At 41.8% G+C, this 23,917-nt stretch overlaps 1 protein-coding gene across 1 annotated transcript in view; it reads right to left on the minus strand.

Moving 5' to 3' along the window:
- Positions 1 to 1,516: 1,516 nt before the first annotated feature.
- ITPRID1 (ITPR interacting domain containing 1) overlaps positions 1,517 to 23,917 on the minus strand; it is a 72,676-nt gene continuing 50,275 nt past the window's right edge. The window contains 5 exon segments of the mRNA XM_045865218.2: positions 1,517 to 1,822; positions 2,292 to 2,403; positions 3,164 to 3,291; positions 9,932 to 11,233; positions 11,629 to 11,711. Coding sequence (XP_045721174.2) covers positions 1,517 to 1,822; positions 2,292 to 2,403; positions 3,164 to 3,291; positions 9,932 to 11,233; positions 11,629 to 11,711 — 1,931 coding nt within the window.

Genomic DNA, 23,917 nt, shown 5'->3' on the forward strand with positions numbered 1-23,917 from the left:
GAAATGAGGCAGCTGGAGATAAGGAGAGGGGCATAATAATTGCAAGGAACAGAGGTTGTTTGGTGCAACACTGCTCTGGGAAGGATGATCCTGTGACTTCTCTCTAATTCTCTGGGATAGCCTAAAAGGACTCCGTGGCTACTCACCCTAGGTCAGGGTAATATGACCCAAGTGATGTCCAAGGGAGACCACTTTGGCAGAGGCCAGTATAGCTCAGAGAGAAGGAAGCTAGAGGCAGTTAGGAAGCCCCTCTGTTGGGTTGTCACCCAGTAATAGGTTCTGAAGGGGCTTCTGGGAATGACATTGTGGCAGTACCCTCAGCAGTGATGTGATAATTGATTCTGAGGGAAGAGGATGAAGGAGGATGAGGAGATGATGTGAAATTGTGGCTCTGAGTCTACACGTCAAGGAGAACGGCAATGCCATGGACAGAAAGTATCAGGAAGAAGGATCCTGGCTCTCAGGCTCTGGCATACAGTCGGCCCCTGGACTTCCTCTCCCTCCACGCTCCCATCACTCATGTGCTCAGCAACTCTGTCTGGTTCTGTCTCAGGGCCTTTAAACTTTCCATTCCTTCTGCTTTCAAAGTTCTTTCCCCAGAATTTCACATGGCTTCCTCTTCCTCACCATTCAGGTCTAAGCCAAATAACCTCCTTTCAGCAAGGCCCTGCCTGTCACCCTCAGTAATGCCGTTCGATTTTCTTCCATACCACCCCCTACAGTGTTCCCACACTGTCTTCTCCATGGCATTTGTCAATGTTGAAATTATCTTGTTGGTTGTTCTTGTTTTCTTCGCTCCCCATCCAACTCTTTATGTGTCACAGCCGTCTCCAGCATTCGAGGATCTCCTGGCACATGGTAAGAGCTTCATCAGTGCTTCCAGGGGCCGACTGCCTCAGGTACTTCTGGGGCCTGGATTTTCTTTCCCTCATCTGTTGTCACTTCTCAACCAGGCCCTCCTGACATCTTGATCTCAATCAGACTCCCTTCTATGTTGTCTTTCATAAAACCGTGTGATTTCCTTCAAAGCTCTTTCACAGTTTTCAAATCCATATGTCTTTATGTGTCCACATTCTATCTCCCCCAGTAGACTCTAAGTTTCTGCAGGGCAAAGACTGTATATCATTTTTACCTAGATATCTATATATCTCTATCTCTATATCTATCTATCTATCTATCTATCTATCTATCTATCTATATCTATCTATTATCTATCTATTATCTATCTATCTATTATCTATCTATCTATCTATCTATCTATCTATCTATCTATCTATCTATCTATATCTTGGCTACCATGTATTCCCAGTGCCAGACACATAGTAGGTACTCACTTATTCTGTATTGAATAGATATTGAAATATTGAGATTCTCTTGGGTGGAACCACAGAGTAGAATATTTTTAAAAATAGCTGAAGAAGGGTTGATAAACACTTCTTGGGGGCAATTTAGATTTCCTTGTCTGGCCAGAATGTGCTCTTACACTTTGTAGGAAGGTCACCAAAACCACTCTGATTTAGAGGAAGACGTTCATACCCATTTCTCCAATAGGACAATTTGACAAAGGGGCTGGGCCTGACTCTGCCTCAGCTGGAGGAGACATCCTGGTGCTGCTCTCCAAGGTGGGTGGAGAGAAGGCAGCCAAATGGGTCACCCTTGAGCTGGGAGCCTGCTGGCCATCGTGGGGAGGAAAGGCAACCCCCGGCACCATGGCTGAGTGGACTTTATCACCTGAAGTCTAGCCATTCTTTTCTTCCGCCCAGTTACAGTCATGCAGGTTTGGATAGTGTTCAGGTTGTTCCTCTGTGAGAAGCTCAAGCTGCTAAAAGGAAAGTAAGAACAAAAAGAGTGGGCAACTTAGCATATTTGCACCAAACAGCTAAGCCAGACTTTTGGGAAAGGTACTCCTGGGTGGGGAATTCTCTAGAGGGGGCTCTGTGAGTTAGCAGCAGATTCTGGCAATGACTAAGCCATACTAGTTCAACAGTTGTGTTTCTTATTCTCATCGGGAAAATGGCTAATAATAATAATTATTATTAATATGTATCACTTATTTACAGGACAGGAGGAAAGATTGGCATAGGAATTAGACGACCTGAGTTCTAATCCTCAATTGCTACCAGCTAGCCACGTGGCCTTGAGCAAAGGCTTCACTTTTTTTATACTTAAAATGGAGGTGTTGGCCCATAATCCTAGAATCTGAACTGATTGCACTATCAGGTTTCTGATTTAATGCATCCCTCCGGCGGTCGGCAGGACAGAGTCCAGCTTCACAACCCACTGCCCCGTACCAATAGAATCTCGTCTTTGATTTGCTGAGCCCGGTCTCCTAAATGAAACTCCAGCTCTTCTATCTGCTGCCGCAGGGCCCAGCGGAGAGTCTGCAGCTGTTCGGCCTCCTCCCTGCAGGTAGAGAATAGAAATCGACCACATTTCCCATCACCTCCAAGCGCAGTCCTCCATCATCCCTCTCAAAATGTAGGTCAGGCCTCTGACATTTCTTACAAGGGAAAGTCACCTTCTTTATTTGTTATCAGTGGCAGACATGGTATATCACCAGGGCGGGTGTTCTTTCTTTTTTAAACAACTCTATTGCAGAATAATTTGCATACCATGGAGTTCACCTATTTTAACAGTCCAATGCAATGATTTTTAGTACATTTGCCAAGTTGTTTCACTCACCACCAGTCAGTTTGGGATCACTTCCCTCTGCCCAATAAAAACTCCTGTGTCCCTTTACAGTTAATCCTTATTCCCACCCCTCAGGCCCAGGCAACAGCTAATCGACTTCTGGGACATATGCTTTTCATCTATGTGAAAATAATGCAGATTTTCAAAACTCTAAGAACCCCCAATACTTACATTTGCATAAGTCCCATTCACATTAATGGAAGATATCCTGCTGGCTATCCCCATCTTCCCAGCTGACTGCCCATCTTCTGACCTCAAAAAGCCTTGGCCTTAAAGAGTGAGTGTTGCTATCTAGCAAATAGTTCTCACAGACCCCCACTGAGAAAGCAAGAACAAGAACAGGAAAGCAAAGGAAAAGGATTCATTTCTCATTAGTCCTCCTCCCTGGTGCTCATCTGTCCTGCCCTGATTACCTTTCCTTGCTCCAGGTGTGTGGGCTCTACTTACTTTTATGACTCTCTTCGATAATTACCTTTCCTCCTCTGACATGTCCCTGCAAAAGAGTGCCTGCTGTCCTGTAAGGTGCTGTTCAATTTCCTCCAGATGCTCCCGGAAACTCCGGCACACCATCTTCATCACTTCCATCTCGTGGACTGTGCACTGAGAACAATTAGAAAGAGCTGAAAAGGAAGTCCTTTTGGATTCACTGCAAGAGCTCACCACGGTGGAGCCTGCCTTCCCCCCTGGGGCTCCCTTGTCTGCAATGAAGCCCTGTCGCTAATGTGTGGGGAAGAATAAAGAGGAAAGCCCAGCCTTTGGCTTCTCCAGGCCAGGGCAGGCAATACTTGGCTGGGACGGGACGGTAGTTGGTTGTTGATTGGCTCTTGGAGACATTATGTCCCGGAGACAGGATGGCTGTCTGAAGAACTAGGTGATGTAGGGGTACAAGGACGCAGATAAAGGACAGCAGGAGGGAAAGGGCCTAAGTAAGGGTTTGTGCTTAGGAAAGTTGAGCCCTGTTAAATCTTGTTTAACTTGGGTTTTGAATACTGCCTCACTCTGAATCTCAATAACATTGAACACATCTGTCCTGATGGTATGTGTTTGATTAGAGAAAGTCTGCTTAGAATATTTTTTTTTATCAGTCTTAGCCCTGCTTAACTGCAATCCCTGATGGTGAAATCTGCAGGATCAGCTCCATGTGGCTAACAAGCTCATCCAGAGTAAGGCAGGCATCATTTAGGCATCCCACTATCTTCATGAACTGGAATCTAGAATTGAACTCTGTCTATGCTCCCCATCCTGCTCCTTATTGTTCCTGATGTGAACCATTCTTTAAATCTTACTTTCTCTGCATGACTGTGCTTCTGCCTATATATATCCTAATCTATATCTATATCTATATCTATATCTATATCTATATCTATATCGATATATATAGATATAGATATAGATATATATCTTCCTGCAGCCCCTAAGTTCAGTCCATTTGTTGGGAACCTGATGATTTGCTGAGTTCTTACTAGCTATCGCCCTTGTTTTCCAGCCCAGGTTGGATCATGCTTTGAATACATGCATGATCCAGGACCCCAGTATCTCCACCCATCTGACTTTAAGCGACATTAATGCTTGTTAGACCCTAATGCTTTCTCTACCAGGCGCATGGGTTTGCCTGCCCTCCCTGCCTCCCAGAGTAGCATGGCAGAGGCTGCTAGCTGCCTGCTAACTGTCTTTTCCCCCTTTATTCACATGAACAGACTTCTAATGTCTTAGGGCAACAATGTGTCTAACAAATGACATTTCCCAGCATCCCTTGTAGTAGGATGGCAATGAGATGGAAGTGGAGAGCATGGAGTGGGGCTTCTGGAAAGCTCTTTAAAGGAAACTGATTTTCATGGCAGTCTTCTTTCAACTTTCTTTTCTTACTTCCATGGAGACCAGTCTTACAGCTGTGTTAATTCCTCTTAGCCCTGTTTTTAGGAAGTCCCAGATTTCTTACTCTTCTCCTCCAAGCCCCATGGCCAAGATCCTGGCAGCTTCATGGCTACTTTTACTGGAATTGTCATAGTAGAAATACTTTCCTACAAGTGATGCTTTTATACTGAAAACTCCTCATCATTTTGCTCTGAGAGTTCGGTTTGATTCTGTCCCTTAATTTTTATATTTGAATAACATATTTTACATGGCAAAACTCTCTAATTACTTTTGCTTCAGTGTGAGTGCATTTGAACCAGTTAGAGGAGTATTTGAAGTGTTACTGATGTTGGCAATCGTGCTTGAAAGGTGACCACAGTTATGGCTCTTGAAACTAGAAAGGATGTTAGAGACCATGAAGTGTTCTTTTTATAGACAAGTGTTCTGACACAGAAGGGCAAACTGACTTGTCCAAGGTCAAAAAAGGGCAGATTTCAAGCCTGATTCATTTCTTTTCTTCTCAAGATCTAACTGAGTCACAGCAGTGTGGCTAGACACGGGGACAAGCTATTTGTCCCTTAGGACTGAGCTGGTTGAATGGTCCTAGTAGATTCCTACAGGCTGACCAAGTTCTAGGGATGGTCAGGCCAGGGGCATGGAGACATGGTGCTCAAGTAGGCTGAGCATTAGAAATATTAAAGTTTACGCTTCATCTAGTTATTTTGGGGTAACCCTTTGTGATTGGAAGGCACGCGGGGCTGGGATATAGGAGTAACTCCTGGCTGTTTGGTACCAGAGAAGGGAGTGAGGTGGAAGATTCTGAAACACTGCCATCTTCTGGTCATTTGGAAGTACTAACACTACATTTCAGCTCTAGAACAGGTATAGAATTAGTTTTCAGAGAAAAGGAAACCTTAGGCAAGGAAAAAAAAATAAGAGGCTGTTTCAAACTCTTTCTTCCGATGTAAGTGCTAGGTTATAACCCAGAATCAATTCAAGGTCTACTCAACTGACTCAAGCGCATTAAGACAAACTTTAGTAGTAAGAGCAAGAAACCACCAGAAAACATTGAAACTTCACTTTTGAGTTGGCTCATCTGACTTGTTAAGCTGTGTATGCTTTCTTTTTATTTAAAGCTAAATCATGAACATCATAGAAGAATTTTCTAATATCCAAACATCTAATTTCAGATGATCTTATTTTCTTTTCTGGAAAGTTTTTTTTAATTACTAAATTATTTTGAAGAATTCACATATACAAAAGAATGAATCATATCAACAAACCATGGTGTCCCACAAGACCACAGAAATAGCATTTACCAATTAGTCAAGTGAGTCTCTGCACTGTTACATACTGCTCTGTAAGGGGAGGAGGTGGGGAGGTTTTTCTGAGTCTTTTACCTAAAATTGCTCTTACTTTCAACACTTGCTTGGAACTTCCATTGAAAGGTAATAGATAGGATCTATCCCTGCCTATAATCTGAACTTGATCCAAGATTAATTGTCCAGATAAGTTTTTTTAATAAATAATTTTTGTAACCGTAGTTAGCACCTAGTATCTGATTTAGAGACATTCTTCTCCAGAATATTTTTCAGGCCTTACAAACCCAGAGTCACTCACCATAGATACCTTTTCTCTCTGTTCCTGAGTTTGTTCTTTGGCTTAAGCAGCCTGCTCTTGTGGGTGAATGCAATCCCCCATTTTCACTTGCTTTTCTGCAAGTTCTCTGTGTGCCTGCGTGTATACCTGCCCACGAGTATAATAAGGCACATGTAAAAGACCGTTTTCTCTGTATGTTTGTGGTCCCTTGACTCTAAATAAGGAGAAATGCATTGTCATCTAATAAAACCTGAGATAGTATGCATTTCAGGGTGTATAATGTCAGATCAATTTGATGTGAAAATACCTTTTTTTTGTACAATTGTGAATTCTAGGAGGACAGCAGGCAGAGGCAATATGACACAAGGTTTTAGAAGACACGAGATGGTGGCATGCACACTCATTTAAACTCCTACTCATTTGAAAGCTACACACAACCCTGAAGATGGCCGTTGTGCATAACAGGACACAAATCCCCTGTATGTTCTGCAGAAGAGCCGATGTCTCATAGTGTCAAAGCAAGAAAAAGGTCTATTTTCAGTTGTCAGATCTCCCCACACAGCTGGGGCTACCTCGGCCCAAGTTCAGCAAGAAATGGGGAGAGCTCTGCTCTGCATGAAAGGTCACTCACCCCTGGAGCTGACCCAGGCTTAATCTTTGGTTCCTGTTCTAATCAATGTCCTTGCCTCACTGCCAGAACCAGTCCTTACCCTGTAGCTGGCTTCTGCAGTTTCCAGAACCATGCTCCTACAAATTCATGAGGACACTCCCAAATACCTTATAAATCCTTTATGTCTTATTAAAACCTTTCATATTAATGGTTTTGCTGGGCTGTACTAACTGGTCAGCTATGCTCTCTGGATGCTGTGGTTTTCCTAGCACCTGTCGTCAGGCCTACCCTTTGAATAACTGAGCCACTCCAGACCCTGGTGTCCCTTTTGTCTGCACTGATTTGTCACAGTCACCTCAACCATGCTAAAAACCCTCATTAGGTCTTTTCCACTTGTGCCATGAAAGGCTGAGTTCCCCTTTTTTCATTTGTGGCCATATAACTGAATAAATGATAGGCTAATTGAGTATCATATATGGCTATTGCCAAAGATACTTGATTATTATATTAATAAATGAAATGATAGTGCTTCCCAAAGACAGTTTGATGACAGACATCTAGCTTCTTAGTCTGTGGATATGTGTTTGTTATTTCTCTCTTTCTCTCTCTCTCTTTTTTTAGAGCGAGCGAGAGAGAGAGAGAGCAAGAGCATGAACGGGAATGGGGTGGGGTGGTGTGGGGAGGGGAGGGGCAGATAGAGAGGGAGACAGAGATTCTGTAAGCAGGCTAAGCAGGCTCCATGATCAGAGTGTGGAGCCCCATGTGGGGCTCAGTCTCATGTCCCTGAGATCATGACCTGAGTGGAAATCAAGGGCAGACACTGAACTGACTAAGCTACCCAGGCACCCCTATTTCTCTTTTTAACCCAATCAGTAAATGGGTTGTTTTTAAGAGTTGCGATGTGAACAGAAACTAGATAGTATCTTATTATGGAATAAATAAACATTTCCATTAAAAGATTGACATTGGGTATATCTAAAGAGACCATTTCTTCTGGAGTTTTTAGCACAATTTTGATTTTTATTATTTTTAATAAAATTAAATATAAAACTAAATATGGTTTAATTTATATATCCTTGTAGAACTTACCTTAAAAATGTAAATTAGAAAAAAATCTTTCAGGATATTTTGGACCAACAACCTGGTTTACATCATGGAAACTGGAGTACCTAATTGTAGGATTTAATATTTTTTTCCCCCTACAACCTCTTAAAATGTTATCTTCTCCAGCCATCTTTCATACCTAACATTTTCCTATGTTAACTATGTAGCCAAGTATATGTTTATTTCCTTAAAGCAGAGTTTTTCAACCCTGACATTGTTGTTATTTGGGGCTAGATAATTCTTTGTTGGGTCAGGGGCTGTCCTGCATATTGTAGGATGTTTAGCAGTATCCCTGACCTCTACGCACTAATAACAGCAATGCCTACCCCAGATATGACAACCAAAATGTCTTCAAACATTGCAAAATATTACTAAGGATGGGAGCAAATTATCCCCAGTTGAAACCCACCACCTTACAGCATTTAAAATCCCTTAATAAATATTAGTGATGATGATGGTGGGGATGACTCCTACTACTTTCTAGGATTTGAACCTGGGTCTTTTGAAAGTCCGATGGACCTCAGCCTTTGTTCTTCACTCCCATGAAACTTTTGGATAGTATTATAAGCAGAATTAATCTCAATGACTTCTTTCACTAGTTCAACCCTTTTAACAACCCACTTAAAAATATTCCAAATGTCTCAAACCTTGCAATTTGAAAAATGATGTAGTAAATTACTTATCTTTCATTGATTCTCTTTCTACTTTTATATAACATTTATGCAGATTTCTAGATCTTGAAGGGCTATGTAGTAACTTGCCTTATCTTTCTCGTAATCACTTTCTCATGTTGTTATTACACTTCTACAGATTTAGATACTTTAAAGTTAGACACATCATTGCCTGGAGTGTGTTGTCTGAGAATTTGGTGTCAGCTAGATCTGAATTAGAATCAGAACTAACCACTTATTAGTGGGGGAAGTTGGAAAGTTACACTCTCTTGGTTCTAGGTTCCTCATTTGTAAAAGAGGGAGGACTTGGCATATATATGAGGGGCTCAGGATTTATGGCATGGGTGAAAATGAAGGTTACTCAACATACGGTAAATAAAGTAATTAGCATAGGCACTCAATAAATATTTGTGGAATTAAAAGAATGGGAAGGTCACCTGTCAGGCATCAAACAGTAGATGCTTAATAAATTACAGTTGCCCTCCGCTCTCCTTTGAACAGCAGTAGCCCTATGTTATCTGTGCCACCTTTCTGTTTTTTCACTTTCAGTGCAGGTGGTTTCATGTGTGATGCTCTTAATTTTTTTAATGAATGGCTAACCTTGACAACCTAGATCATTTCTTACCTTGAGAATCACTGAAGAGGGGACACTAGAAGGACTCACTAAATGCTTATTGATTTATCAGGGGCTGAACAGGTTGGGGGTCATTCAGTTTTCAGTAAACTCAATGTCCACTTTTAAATAAACTCAGCAAGATGGAGCAGGAGTCCCTCTATGTGACATAGAGCTTCTAGAGAGGCTCTAGATTCAAGAGCTGAACAATAATAAAACAGTGATGAAAATTAATAATAAGAATAAGAGCCACTCAGTTAGCATTTTCTAGGGCTTTCTGTGGGCTGGGCACCATGCTGAGTGTCCGAGCATGCTGAGTGCTTTACAGGCTTTCTCTCACTCAATCCTAAAACAATCTTGTGTCTATGGCATGAAAAGTCTCCCTATTTTACAAAGCAGGAACTAGGCTCAGAGAGATGTAATGGCTTGTGCAAGATTATTCAGTTAAGTGAATTTAAGACAGAGAATTGTTCAGTCAGACTGAATTGTAGATGAGGTACAGATGCATTAATGTTTATAACCTTACACATGAATTTATTGTTCTATATCACTCTGTCAAATGGAAATTAATAATGAAATTTGCCTCCTTACTTCAGAAGGTGATTGGACATATGAGATAAGAAGAAACTTGTGAGAATATATCGTAAGATATAAAGCTCTCTGCAGATATTACTCATGATTTGAGATGGAAAGGTATGCCCTGAAAGCTTGCATTCAGGGGACCTGAACATTATCCCTGAGGGGCTATTGCTCCATCTGTCTTCCCTCTTGGCAGAGATGAATACTTACAGAACACAGCTCCTTCACTGTAGTGTCCTGAAGGACGTTCAAAGTCTTCACAAACTGGGCTTCCAGATGATGATGTGAGCATGAGCAGTGCCTACAGGCTGAGGGCACAGGGCCAGGGCTCTGCCTCTCTGAGTGGCAGTGGGGATGGTGATGACAGCACACACAGCAGTGGGTGGATACAGCATGGCAGATGCCCGCTGGGTAGATACGAGGGAAGCCTGTGTCTAGAGAGACGGATTTGGTGAGGCGCTGGGCCTTGGTACTTGGAGCTGAACAGCAATGCCAGGGCCTAGGCTCACTTATATTGGTCTGAACAGAAACATCACAGCACTGTCTCAATTTTGTCTCCAGTCCTGGTTCTGTTGTGGGAGCAGGGTCACGCACAGTGCATTCTAAAGTTGTTCTTTTACAACCAGTCCCCAAAGCCACAGCATTCTGAGCAGCTGATGCCAGATTGGAGGACATCTGGATTGTCACAGGCTTGGAACCAACAGTGTTTGAGTCAGCATTTAGAGGAAACTTCTCCATCTCAGGTTCTGCTCTATGTGGTATGTGACCCAAAGCACTACATACTGGCTTTGTGTGGGGAGTATCTCCAGTGGGTTTATCTAGGTGGGGAATGAGCTTTTCGGATGTTTGGATAAGGTCAACTGTATAGGACATGACATTACTGGGCTTGGGGACATGCTGTGGTGGGCTTTCTCCTGTCAGTGAGGTATTGTTGGTGTCCGGATAGATTTTGTTGTTTTCTGCTCCTCTTGCAGCCTCAGAGTCTACATGAAGGAGCTTGTCATGAGCAGGATCAACTCCAGGTGATCTTTGGGACTTGCAGTGGTGGGTTCGCATGTAGGTTTCCCCAGCTCCCTCAAGCTTCAGTAACCCATCCTTGACTTCTGTGATGTGGGGCACCCTAAACCCCAGAGGGCAGTCACATCTGGAGATAGCTGTGCCCACCATGGCCTCATCTTCCATTCGGGGCGTGGGCAGATGCTGCCTCAGATGGCTGTCTTTCCTTGGCTGTTCTCCTCTGGCGGGCTCGGCAAAGGCCATATCTGGGGTCAATGGCTCTGGTGGCTTCTCTGTATCCTCAAACGGAGACTCTTTCTCCACCGTAGATGTTGAGGCCTTTTCCTCCATGATACTCCAGTCTTGATTTGAGAAGGCTGTGCTCACCATACTCTTGGAATCAGAGCCATCTGACTCCTGCTGGCAGTCCTGGGGCGGCACTAGGCACTGGCTCTGATCCCTTGGCTTTCTACATCCATTCTCAGCAGGACTCTGGCTGCTTGGCAAGGAAGGCATCTGTGTGAGAAACCAGGATAAAGGCAAATGGGTCAGGAGGGTGGGGGAGGCGCTAGGTTTAAGACGTGTATGTGTCTTTTCCTTATCATTACCACTGATTTAGGAGTCAGAAGATAAGGGTTACAAACTCAGGTTTACTTTAGTTCACTATTTTAACTAAGCCCTTCCGTCTATGAGGCTCAGCTTCCTTGTTTGGCAAAATCCAAAGAAAATAAAAAGGAAAGGAATGCTAAGCTTTCTGTCACCTTGTCTAGTGTGACTCCAATCCCTGTCCCTTGGCTGCCTATGGTGCGTGTCTTCCAAGGGCTGGCTGCCCTTTCCGAATGTGGTGGCATGGCGTGCTTTCTACTTATCTTTCCTTTTACCCATATTCCAACCCTCCAGTGGCCCCCTACCTGCAGGGACAGCGGCTCCAGGGGGTCATCCAGGAACCCGCTGCTGTCAGACTGGCAGCTGTCGTCTCTGTTCACTGTGGCACCTGTGGAAAGAAGTCAAGAGGCCTGGAGTCAGGGAAGGGAAATAGGCCGTCAGCAGGACTGAGCTCAAACCCTCTCTGTGCCGGACAGGCCGCAAATCCTCAATAAATGCCCACTGCCCGCAGATAGAAATGAACAGGGGAATTCCAAGGATTTATTTTCTCGATTGTCAGAGTGTCCAAGTGAAATTGTGTCACTGGTTTCCTGATACAAGGAGTAAAACACGAAATAAAGGAGAAAGGATGACCATCTCTTAAGATGAAATAGCAAACGATTGTGGATGCATCTTCAATAAGGGGGAGAAAATCCAGAAGCAAATGCATAGCTCTTAAATGCCACGCTGACAAAACAATAAAAAACAAAATGTATATATCTGTGTGTATATATTTTGCAATGAACTGAATATTATGTCCCTCCCACCCCCCCCCAAAAAATCATGCCTTGAAATCCTAACCCCCATGGTGATGCTATTATGAGAGCTCTCGTTAATGGGATTAGTACCTTATAAAATACCTTATAAAAAAGACCCCAGAGATGAGAGATCCCTTGCCCCTTCTACCATGTAAGATGACCATCTGTGGACCAGGAAGTGGGTTCTTACCAAACACTGAAACTGCCAGCACCTTGACCTTGAACTAGCCTCCAGAACTGTGAGAAATAAATGTCTATTTTTATGAGCCACCCAGTCTGTGGTATTCTGTTCTAGCAGCCCTAACTGACCAAGACATATATATTCTTTTTTTTTTTTTTTTACTAAATGTTGGATAAGAACCTTACTAGCTTCATGTGGACTCTATACAACTATAAGTCCATGCTCATGGTTTAGACTGCTTCTCTTGTCATTGCAAAAGGCTGGAAGGAGCAGAGAAAGAACAATGTTAAGTGAGGGCAGGTAACGACTCTGTAAATATGAGCACCTGAAAATTCTAAATCTATCTGAACTTTTACCATAGATATTATGTTATATTAGCAGGGGTGGGGGATATGGGTGGCTACTAGAGGATGAACCTACTGAAGATTAAATTGTAAGATTTTTTTCTCCTACCTAATGAGAAATGCTTTATGCGTTAGAAGAGAAGGTCGCCTGGGAGGAGGGTGGTTGGGGTGTAGCCCTTCTGCAAGAAGAAGAAAGAGGAGACTTATTCGTCCTGGGAGAAAAAGTTGGATGTGGGTCTGGGGAGTGGCCTGAAGGGAAAAAAAACCTGATTGTTGATGGATGTTATTCGTGGCTATTTGTCTATGCTCACCTAAGTGAGAAACAGGGAATTTGCCTTCGCTTGAAGAACTAGCTGCTGCAGAAGAGTTCAAAGGAAAAAGCAAACACACAGTCCAGGCTCTATTTAAGTGTTCTGGATCCAACCTTCAAGGGCAGGCCCACTAATAAGGATTAACAGTGCCTCATCTCCTTGTAGGACTCTCTCCCACCAGTTTTAATTGCCCATGTGTCTGAGCAAAGACAGCTGGTGGAGACGTGGTTCCAGAGCTGGTTTACCCAGCCCAAATTCCAACTACCTCACCCTGTGGTGAAAATAAAGAGAAGGAAGCTCAGCTTTGTAGAATCAAAATTTATAAATTCCATAAATTCATTTTTTCAGCCTCAATTAAAATGAACGTCTGAATATCAGAGGATGTAAGTTTTTTGGGGCACCCGGGTGGCTCAGTCGGTTAAGCGTCTGCCTTTGGCTCAGGTCATGATCCCAGGGTCCTGGGATGGAGCCCCACATCAGGCTCCCTGCTCGGCGGAGAGTCTGCTTCTCCCTCTCCCTCTGCCCCTCCCCCTGCTTGTGTTCTCTCTCTCTGTCAAATAAAAATCAGAGGATGTTTTTAATAGCTGAATCCTAGAGACATGGAAGAAATTTGAGAAAACAATTTCTTTGATCTTGTTACCTCTCTTATTATATAGTTAAGGGTAAAATATGGAAAATATTTACTGGTTATAGACCTAAAGAAGACTTCTGCTTCTGGCAAGCTGAAGTAATAGGAACTAGATTTTCCTCCCACCTGAAACAACTGAAAAACTGGACAAAGTATGTGAAAAATGGTTTCAAGAATATGGGCGTCAGGGGGCGCCTGGGTGGCTCAGTCATTAAGCATCTGCCTTTGGCTCAGGTCATGATCTCAGGGTCCTGGGATCGAGCCCCGCATGGGCTCCCTGTTCAGCGGGAAGCCTACTTCTCCCTCTCCCACTCCCCCTGCTTGTGTTCCCTCTCTCGCTGTGTCTCTCTCTGTCAAATAAATAAATAAAATCTTAAAAAAAAAAAAAAGAATATGGGCATCAGGTAATTAAAAATGGCTGCCCCTGAGAGGCAGGAAAAAATAATGTGAGCCCTATAATCACCCAGCTTCCTGCCTTGAGATAGTTCATAGACTGTGGTGTAGCGAGGGAAGGCGGACCCAGGCAGAACCTGGCAGACTCCCTGAGTTGAAGAGATAAAATTAAACGTCTGGAATGACTGAGCCAGATAGAGTTTGCAGGGAAGAGTGGAAGAGAGGAGAGATCTTCACAAAGAGAGAACTCACAGAAACCCTTCTGAGTATGTAGCTGAGGGCTGATCTGCTCATGTGTGTGAGGAAACACCAGAGGCTGGGGAAAGAATCACTGGAAAGGCTTAGAAAACATAGTGCCTAACAGTCCCCAGGCCTGGAACAGAGCATGCTTCCATCAGCCAGACTCCAAAACCTCACAATTCCCAGAGTACTTATGGGGCAGAGTACTCAGAAGGGCCTTACTTCAGGAGTGAGGAATAATTAGGCCTAGAATGAGCATTTTTCCCACATCACAAATCTTAAAAATGAGACCTGAAAGGGTCAAACTGTTTTCAAGTCACTCAACTGTGTCCCAGACCTAAGCTCAAGCGTATTTATAGAAATAAAGTAATATCTAGCACCCATAAGGTAAAATCTACAATATCTGGCATCTAACAAAAAATACCAGGAATGTAAAGAAGCAGAAATATATGACCCATAGTGAGGAAAAAATCCAATCAACTGGAACCAACCTAGAACTGACAGAGATGTTAGAATTAGCAAGCAAGGACTTTAGAACACTTATTATGACTACAGTCCATACGTTTAAGAAGCTAGAAGAAAGATTAACTGTGTCATAAGGGGAGACTACTAGATATTAAAAAATACCCAATTGCAATTCTAGAGATGAAAACTCAATGTCTCAGGTAAAATTTATACTGGATGGATTAACAGCATTTTAGAAGTTGCAGAAGAAAAAATAGTGAAGTTGAAGACATAGCAGTGGAAACTATTCCAAATAAAAAACAGAGATTAAAGAAAAAAAAATTTTAAAAATCAAAAGAACATCATCAGTGAACTGTGAGACAAGCCAAGTAGTGAACACATAAGTCACCGGAATAGCCCAAAGAGGAGGAGAAACATTGGAAGAAATGTTTCAAAGAAAAGTTTGTTTCAAGATGTTCGACAAACCTTAAACAAGAGAAATATGAAGAAAACTATACCAAGGCACATCAGGATGAAATTGTCCAACACCAATGATAAAGAGAAACGTCTTAAAATCAGCCAGAGACAAAAAGACACGTTATACACAAGGGAAACAAAGACAAGGAAAGCAGTGAGTTTCTCACTGGAAATGATCCAAGCGAGAAGACAGTGGAGTGACCGAAAGAAAAAAAAAAGTGTGGGTACGTTTTTGTTTTTGTTTTTTTTATTCTTATGTTAATCCCCATACATTACCTCATTAGTTTTAGATGTAGTGTTCCATGATTCATTGTTTGTGCATAACACCCAGTGCTCCATGCAGAATGTGCCCTCCTCAATACCCATCACCAGGCTAACCCATCCTCCCACCCCTCTCCCCTCTAGAACCCTCAGTTTGTTTTTCAGAGTCCATCGTCTCTCATGGTTCATCTCCCCCTCTGATGTCCCCCCCTTCATTCTTCCCCTCCTGCTACCTTCTTCTTCTTCTTTTTTTTTTTTTTTCTTAACATATATTGCATTATTTGTTTCAGAGGTACAGATCTGAGATTTAACAGTCTTGCACAATTCACAGCGCTTACCAGAGCACATACCCTCCCCAGTGTCTATCACGTGTGGGTACGTTTTTTAAAAAAATATTTATTTATTTACTTAGAGAGAGAGAGAGAGTGTGTGCACAAGGGGTAGGGGCAAAGAGAGAGGGAGAGAAAGAATCTCCAGCAGTGTCCCCCGCTGAGTGCAGAGCCTGATGCAGGGCTTGATCCCAGGACCCCGAGATCACAACCTGAGTAGAAATCAAGAGTTGGACACTTAACTGGCTGAGCCACCCAGGCGCCCTGAATGTAGGTACGTTTTAAAAGATTTTTTTAATTCTCTAAATCTTTTAAAATAACAATAAACAATTTAAATAAAAAATAATAACACTGTAGTGTGAGGTTTATAACAAAGACTTAGAAGAGTAAAACCAAAAACCAATACCCCCAAAAAACAACTGTTATAAAATTGAATAGTTTGTGTGGTAGGAACTCCCTGTGAGATTTTCCTTTAACTGTGACATACAATCTTTATAGAGACTTTAGCCTGGATAGAAGAACATTTGTTTACTTGTTGTCAAAGGAAATAGTGTATACACATTGTATCTTTATTATAGGAAATTTACTTGTGTGATATTTACACAATATGGTGTAATATTTAAGACTCCACTGCTCTTGTTATAATGAGCTCAACCAATATTAAAACTCTTTGGCTCCTTTTAGAGTTAGAAAAAAATCACCTATTTTTCTCCTTATAACAACTATGGGTACGAAATCAGTGATGATTATGGCAGAAACTGTTCAAATGCTCAATGCAGAATATAAAGTATTTTTCTGGTACTATACAAAGGGCCCCGGCCACTTTGGTTGGAGCCCCTCCACTGAGTAGTCCTACAGAGTGGGGTGAGGGACCCAAGAATTTTCCACACAAGCCTCCCATCCCAGTTTACGAGCTTCAGGACCCATGGCAGCTTTTCTTTCTTTCTTTCTTTTTTTTTTTTTTAAAGATTTTATTTATTTATTTGAGAGAGAGAGAATGAGAGACAGAGAGCATGAGAGGAAGGAGGGTCAGAGGGAGAAGCAGACTCCCTGCTGAGCAGGGAGCCCGATGTGGGACTCGATCCCAGGACCCCAGGATCATGACCTGAGCCGAAGGCAGTCGCCCAACCAACTGAGCCACCCAGGCGTCCCCCACGGCAGCTTTTCTACTTAGCCCCCAGAGCCCTTTTACAGTAGACAGACCGTGGGACAGGAAGGAACAAGATGGGACTGACTGTACCCTTCACTCTCCAACCCCATAACATGTAAATGTTAGGGATCCCAGAGATATTCAACAGCAGAGTTGAAACTTGCTGAAGGATGGAAAAAACAGCTTTGGAACCTCTTCTTCTTTCTATATGTTTTGGTGCAAGATTTGCACCATAAGCTGTGAAGGACTCCCGGTACATCATTATCCTTTAAACTTTCTAGATGATCCCTAAGCAATTACTATTCTTGAGTATAATCTTCATATAAAATGGTTTCTATTCTCCTCTTACAACCCCAAGATGGAATTATACATTTGAGCACCAGAACAAAACTCTGGGTCAGAGTTCATTCCTCCATATGCTGCTTGGTCCATACCAATCTGGTCCATATGAAAATAAACAACCACCAAAGTAAAGGGTCCCTAAAAGATAGAAAGAGTGATTTCCTTTAAGAAGGGCATGTGTAAATTATAACTGTTAGCATCAGTTAATTGCACTAGTGTAAAGCACAACAAACCAAAACAAATAACAAAATAACCTCCTAAACTCATTTAGGTGAATTTGTGAAACAACCAGATTTTGAGAGCCTTTCTTTGATGGTGAGGTCAAATGGTGGGATGGGGCATAGTTCTCTCAGGACTAGAGGCTTGTTTATCTTGTATTTTAGAAGTCAAATACATGCATCTGAATCATTTGGAGAGTTACCAAGCAAAGTGTGGGCCAATTTACAGATGGTTTAGTTTCTAAAGAGAACTAAAAATCTTTCCCTGCCTATAGACCCACCTTTTCAGCAACTAGATGATAAACATCTCGAAATTGGTTTTGCAAATTCTAAATATTCTCTTAAGGTTATAGCAATTTAATGATACAAAGAATGAGACACTTCCTCGCCCAGGATGGTTACAATAGATGATTAAACAGACAAATGCAAATGTGCTTTGTTGTGCCCACGTCCTCACACCTAATACGTAACACGGAGGGCATGACTTAAGGGAAGACAGTATGGTGAGTAATGGAAATAGTACCCGCATCCACAGGCCAACGCAGCCCAGTTCCTGAAACTCTCTAGTCCAAGATTGGGAGAATTTTAGAAGCCTCATCAATGGGATTTTCCACAGGCTCTTAACATGCCCAAGAAGTTACAGTTCTTCCTTACTTCACTAGATTAGGTCCTTGACTTCCCACCATACGTCTACCTACCAGTCCTTTTCTCCTAGCTAGATCTAATTACTATAACCCTCCACTACTGGAGGGATCCTGCTCCAAACCACCACCAACCCCCTTATGGGTTTGTCATATCCCTTGAGACCGCTGGCTCCCTTACTCTGCCAATCCCATAGTTCCTGGGGGGCCAGCTTCTCTACAATGTATGCTACTGAGATCCAAGTAGGACCCTTAACTGAGTCATTTAGAAAATGGTGGAACCAGATCTACTGGATTCAGATTCTGACTCTCCTGTTTACTAGCGGTGTGATTTTGGGCATGCTGAGTGTTGTCTCATGGGGTAAAGAATAAATGCGGTAATGATGGGTTACTTGAGAGGTTGCAATGAGAGAACTAAAAATCTTTCCCTGCCTATAGACCCACCTTTTCAGCAACTAGATGATAAACATCTCGAAATTGGTTTTGCAAATTCTAAATATTCTCTTAAGGTTATAGCAATTTAATGATACAAAGAATGAGACACTTCCTCGCCCAGGATGGTTACAATAGATGATTAAACAGACAAATGCAAATGTGCTTTGTCGTGCACATTTATAATAATAATAGATACTGGATATGTGAAGACTTTATGCACCTGTAAAAGATGTTCTAATTACATACATAAATTTTGTTGCAGAACATCCTCTTAATATTATCAATTAGAAATCAATCACGAGGGGCGCCTGGGTGGCTCAGTCGTTAAGCGTCTGCCTTCGGCTCAGGGCATGATCCCAGGGTCCTGGGATCGAGCCCCACATCGGGCTCCCTGCTCTGCGGGGAGCCTGCTTCTCCCTCTGCCACTCCCCCTGCTTGTGTTCCCTCTCTCGCTGTGACTCTCTCTGTCAAAAAAATAAATAAAAAATCTTAAAAAAAAAAATCAATCACGATTCACATCATTATTAAATATCATTCATGTGTACCATTATTAATATTAATATTCGTTAGAAATTACCTTTTTCAGCACAGGCCTGTCTTCACAGAGTCAGATTCTACCCTCCCAGTTAGGTGGACCCTGCCTGGGCAGGACGGCTTCACTGCCTAGAGGTTTGGAACAGTCCCGCCTGTGAGGAGACAGATGCCTCAGGCACTTTGTCTGAATAATCAGCAGGTGGCAGCATTACACCAACCACAGAACCGAGGACCCGGGGCCCTGCCCGGAGTCCCTGCAATGGCTGAAAGTCGCCAGAAAAGTCCACCCCCGGGGCTGCTTTGCTGAGCTGAGTTGATAATAAAGACTTTTGAATCTTAAGTAGAGAGTTTTACTCTTAGTGTAGTCTGAGTTCCTAGAGGCTCGGGAAAAAGAAAGTCTATGGAATTGAAACATAAATGAGGGAGGGAGAAAAGGAAAAGGAGTCTTTGGGGGTGTACTGTACGGGGGAGTTGTGTGGAGCAAAAGAAATATTTCAGCCTTAGCCTGGGGCTCACCGTCTACACTGATCTATTCCACTGCACTGATTTCTTTGCCATGGTCTCCTCTTTTCTGTCCCCCAGTGGTAGAAAATTCTGTGACAGTTCTGGTGAAGTTGAGTCACAGGAACAAATTATCTTGGAACTGGACTGGACACGATGCAAATCGAAACAGGGCAGGTGGCATATGCTTGCGCAGCAGCTAAGATGCGAGACAACAGGGACAGTGTGGATTGTCTGGACTCCAGAAGATCTGTTCCCCCCGAAGGCATTTTAAAAGTTAATTTTAAATGTTTGGTAGAACAAACAAAAGTTCTCTGCGGGCCACAGTCTGTCCTCCAGATCGGAAGATAGGACGGTGCCACCTATCATCCAAGGCAGGAATCCCTTCCAGAGCATTCCTTACAGATGGTCATCTAGCTAGTGCTTACACATGTGTGGTCACAGGGACCTACTTCTATCTGGTCGGAGCATAGCCTGCCTTTTACAAAATGCTTCTTTATATTGAGCTGAATCTACATTTGCGTTTTCCATTCGTTGGTCACAGTTTGATCCAGGGAGTAATACAGAACATGCTTAACCCCTTTTCCTCAAGACAGAGCTCTTGTACTCTCCAGGCCTTTCCTCCTGAGCTTAAATCTCCCCAGATCCTTTAAATCAGCCCTCACAGGGCAGTTTTCAAGGTATTGTGTCTTGGACTTTTCAGTTAAGCACTTACCTAGTAATGTTTGCTCTAAAATCCAGCACTCAGAACTAGATTGAGTAGTTGTGACAGTGTCTGACCAACACGGAGCAGAGGACTGCCCTTTGCCTACTTCTGAATATTTCACTTATACTCACAGCCCAAGATAAGTCTAGTCAGAAGTTGAGCTCTCAGTGTTGGGTTATATACTGAGATGGGTCTCTCTTTTGTTCTCTCGTGAAATTTGATCTAGCTAACTTGGGACTACATTCCTTATTTTAAATGTGGCTAACATTTCAAAAAAATTATTTATTTTATTTTATATTTTTTAAGTAGGCTCCACACCCAGTGTGGAGGCCAACATGGGGCTTGAACTCACCACTCTGAGATCAAGACCTGAACTGAGATCAAGAGTCAGACACTCAACTGACTGAGCCACCCAGGCTCCCCAAAAATGTGGATAACATTTTTAAATGACCTTTGAGTCTTTTCCTTTGTTAGATGCATTTATTCCATCTATAACTATTTTCATAAGATATTCATTGGTTCTTATTGCTTGTAATTTTATGTTTTCTATTTTTATAACTGGGATTGACATAGCTAATATGTGGCACACTTGATGCAAATCTGAAAATAAGCATCACTAATAGTCCATAACAGTCTTTTCTGCTGAGCTGGAATCCAGCCTCAGAATATTTATCAGTTCGACATTGCCAATGGCTCATATAAATCAATGAAAATTGGGATACAAGTTATTATCTGTATTTGCTATCTTACTGTTGTATTAATAAACTCCAAACTTCACATTCAAGTAGACCTGATTTTGAACTGCACCATAAACAGCTATCTCAGAAACTTAAATGAGGATTAAAGGGGATGATATAAAACATCTAGCATAGTTCTTTATTATCTGAATATTCAGAAAGTGGCTATTTGGCCTCGATATTTGGTAGTATTATTAATGTAATTAATTTTTCATGTTTATTTTATTATGAACTATATTTTCAATGATTGCTTTTTCCCTCTGGTAATTCACAAGACATGTAGAGTGTTTTTAAATTTAATTGGTGATAACTTAAAAAAATCCAAACATTTCAAACTGCAATTATTAACATCAAGAATTAAGCAGTATCTACTGACTCCCCAGTTAATCAGTATTTGCTGACAATTTTATTTTCTTCTACATTCAGCTTTCTCTGATATGATCTAGGAGTTTAGATCTAGGATATTATTTTTTCATGTTTCTTTTCTTTTAAGAATTTTCATGGTTATTTGCATTATGCCTATATAATTTATAATTCCTCGGGCTTTGCTCTTCTGAAATGATGCTTCACTAAAAATATGACAACTCAAAAGAGTATAGAATATTTGAACTACAAAATTTCCGCTTCAAAATATGCCCCCACTATTTTCTGGCATCTAATAAGAGGATGTTTGTTGAGAAGTAAGTGAGCATGAAAACCCCTCTCTATTGATCCCACGGTCTGACCATGGCATTTTTAAATGCATAATTCACACTGCTTCCTCTGGCATCTTTTCAATACCATTTTCTTAAAAATCGTCATATGAACAAATTACCTTAACAATTGTTGAAAAGGACACTTTAGAGTAATATTTCACAGGGAGTGACTTGTGATGTTTCTCTCTGCTCCCTCCTCCCCCACAAGCTATGTTTCTACCCACAGGAGAAAAGAAGCCAGTGTGCCTGGGGCTAAGAAGCATAGAGTAATTAGGGGTCATGCAGAATTTTGGAATGAAACAAGTTAGAATTCCAATTCTATTAAATATTTCTAAAACAGAACATTTCTACGAATCTATAAAGATTATATTTTTTCAATATACGTATCTTCTTTGTCTAAAAAGATCCTTATTTATTAGATGTTCCTGAGTCATAAAAGAAGGGGCACAGATCCAGGTTTTAAGAGCAAACCTGCATTCACTGTCCTGGAAGAATGTAATGACACATTTAAATTTAGATCCAGTGCTTATCCTATATTTGAAAAGAGAAAATTAGAAGTTTCCAGGGTGAAATGAACAATGTCCCCATCACCATTGTCCCCATCACCATTTGAGACAATGAGTGGATTGCAAATTTTGTAATACCAATTTCTTTGGAGCTTTTAATTTCTGTACTGATTCGACTACCACTGGTCTAGAGACAACCAGTCCCAATGTTGTCTTTTTTTGTTTTTGTTTTTTTCTCCTTGTGAAGCAGTCTGGGAGCAAACATATTACTGCTTGAGTTAACCAATTGATATGCAGGTGATTATGTCAAATCCTCAGACAGTAGGAGGAAGTAGTCCTTTTACATGGTAGCTTACTTCATCAAAAGTAATAATCCAGGATTAAAAAAGGGAAAAGAAAATTTTGGATTCACCATGCTGGAGAAGTAAGATTTTCTTCAAGAATCCAGCTTATGGTTTCCATCTAGCTGCAGTCTAGGGGATAGATGTAGGACTCATGGCTGCATCAGGGACAAAGGGGGACTCTCAGGGAAGCCAGCTGTTTGCTGGTTGCTCTCCATTGGCCCTTCCTTGCCTCCACTGCCTTGACCCGGTCATTCTCTGCCCAATCTGTACTCCAAGTTTGCACTTGTGTTCAATCCCTGGGAGATGCCAGGAGAAGCAGGAGGTAGAAGGGCAGGAGAAATAACATGGTGTATTTATTCACCCACCTCCTTCATGGGTGTTTTTTGAAAATGGCTGCATTCCTTTAGTAAGTGTCTTGATGAGGTGTTCTCTTCTCAGTCTTCCACTTTTACTTGGATCCAGTAGCATGATTCTTTCTCACTGTCTTTTCAGACATGGCCTTCTACTCTTGCTAGCCTTGGGGTGCTTCCCCATCTCTTCTTGGTCCCTTGAATGGAGCCCACCCCAATAAATAGTTCCTTTTCAAACTCTTTTCAGTCAAACCCTTTGAATATACTTTCTCTTTCCTGCCTGAGTGATAGACTCAAAACAATCAATCAGACAACTAAAAATGCCCTGCCATGATTAATTTTGACATAGTATTGTATTCTTTCCTTTCAATTCTCATTAATCTACTTTTTAATAAAAACAAGGTTTGGGTTTTTAGGGACCTCAACTCACTCAAGTTTGGAGAAAAGATGAACAGAGAATTGGGCAGCATCTTCCATATCTGTCATATTTACCCACTCTCTTCTCTTTGTCCTGTTTATGCTGATGATTCTCTGAAGAATATCTTCCATGTCAGATTTTTCTTTTCTTTTCTGTTTTGCAATACTAATGTTCTTTTTTATTGCTCCCAAGTCATTTTAAGTTCTGGTAAAATTATTTTATATATATTCTCATTCATTTAATAACAACCGTTTACTGAACGGCTGCTCTATGCCAAGCACAGAATGGACAGTGAGGAGAATTGAAAGATGCCGTCCAGCCTTTGACGAGCTTGTCTAGTGGAAGAGCCACAGATTAAGGATAGAGTAGATGCTAAACAAAAATACTAAGACTGCCTTTTTATTTAATTCGATAACAATGAAAAATATCCCAGGACATCTTTCCCAACATATTTTTTTTAGAAACACATAATTCACAAGATATGCCTCCTAAGCAATAAAAATCATCTTAAAACTGATGATTAGCTATCTTCTAGAAGAAGCTTGCTCTATTTATTCATTCATTCCACAAATATTTATCTATTGAGTGCATACGGTGTGTTAGACAACGTGC

This window comes from Mirounga angustirostris, unplaced genomic scaffold (genome assembly GCF_029215605.1).
Source record: "Mirounga angustirostris isolate CCGP_5_RB_7025 unplaced genomic scaffold, mMirAng1.0.hap1 SCAF_12, whole genome shotgun sequence".
NCBI lineage: Eukaryota > Metazoa > Chordata > Mammalia > Carnivora > Phocidae > Mirounga > Mirounga angustirostris.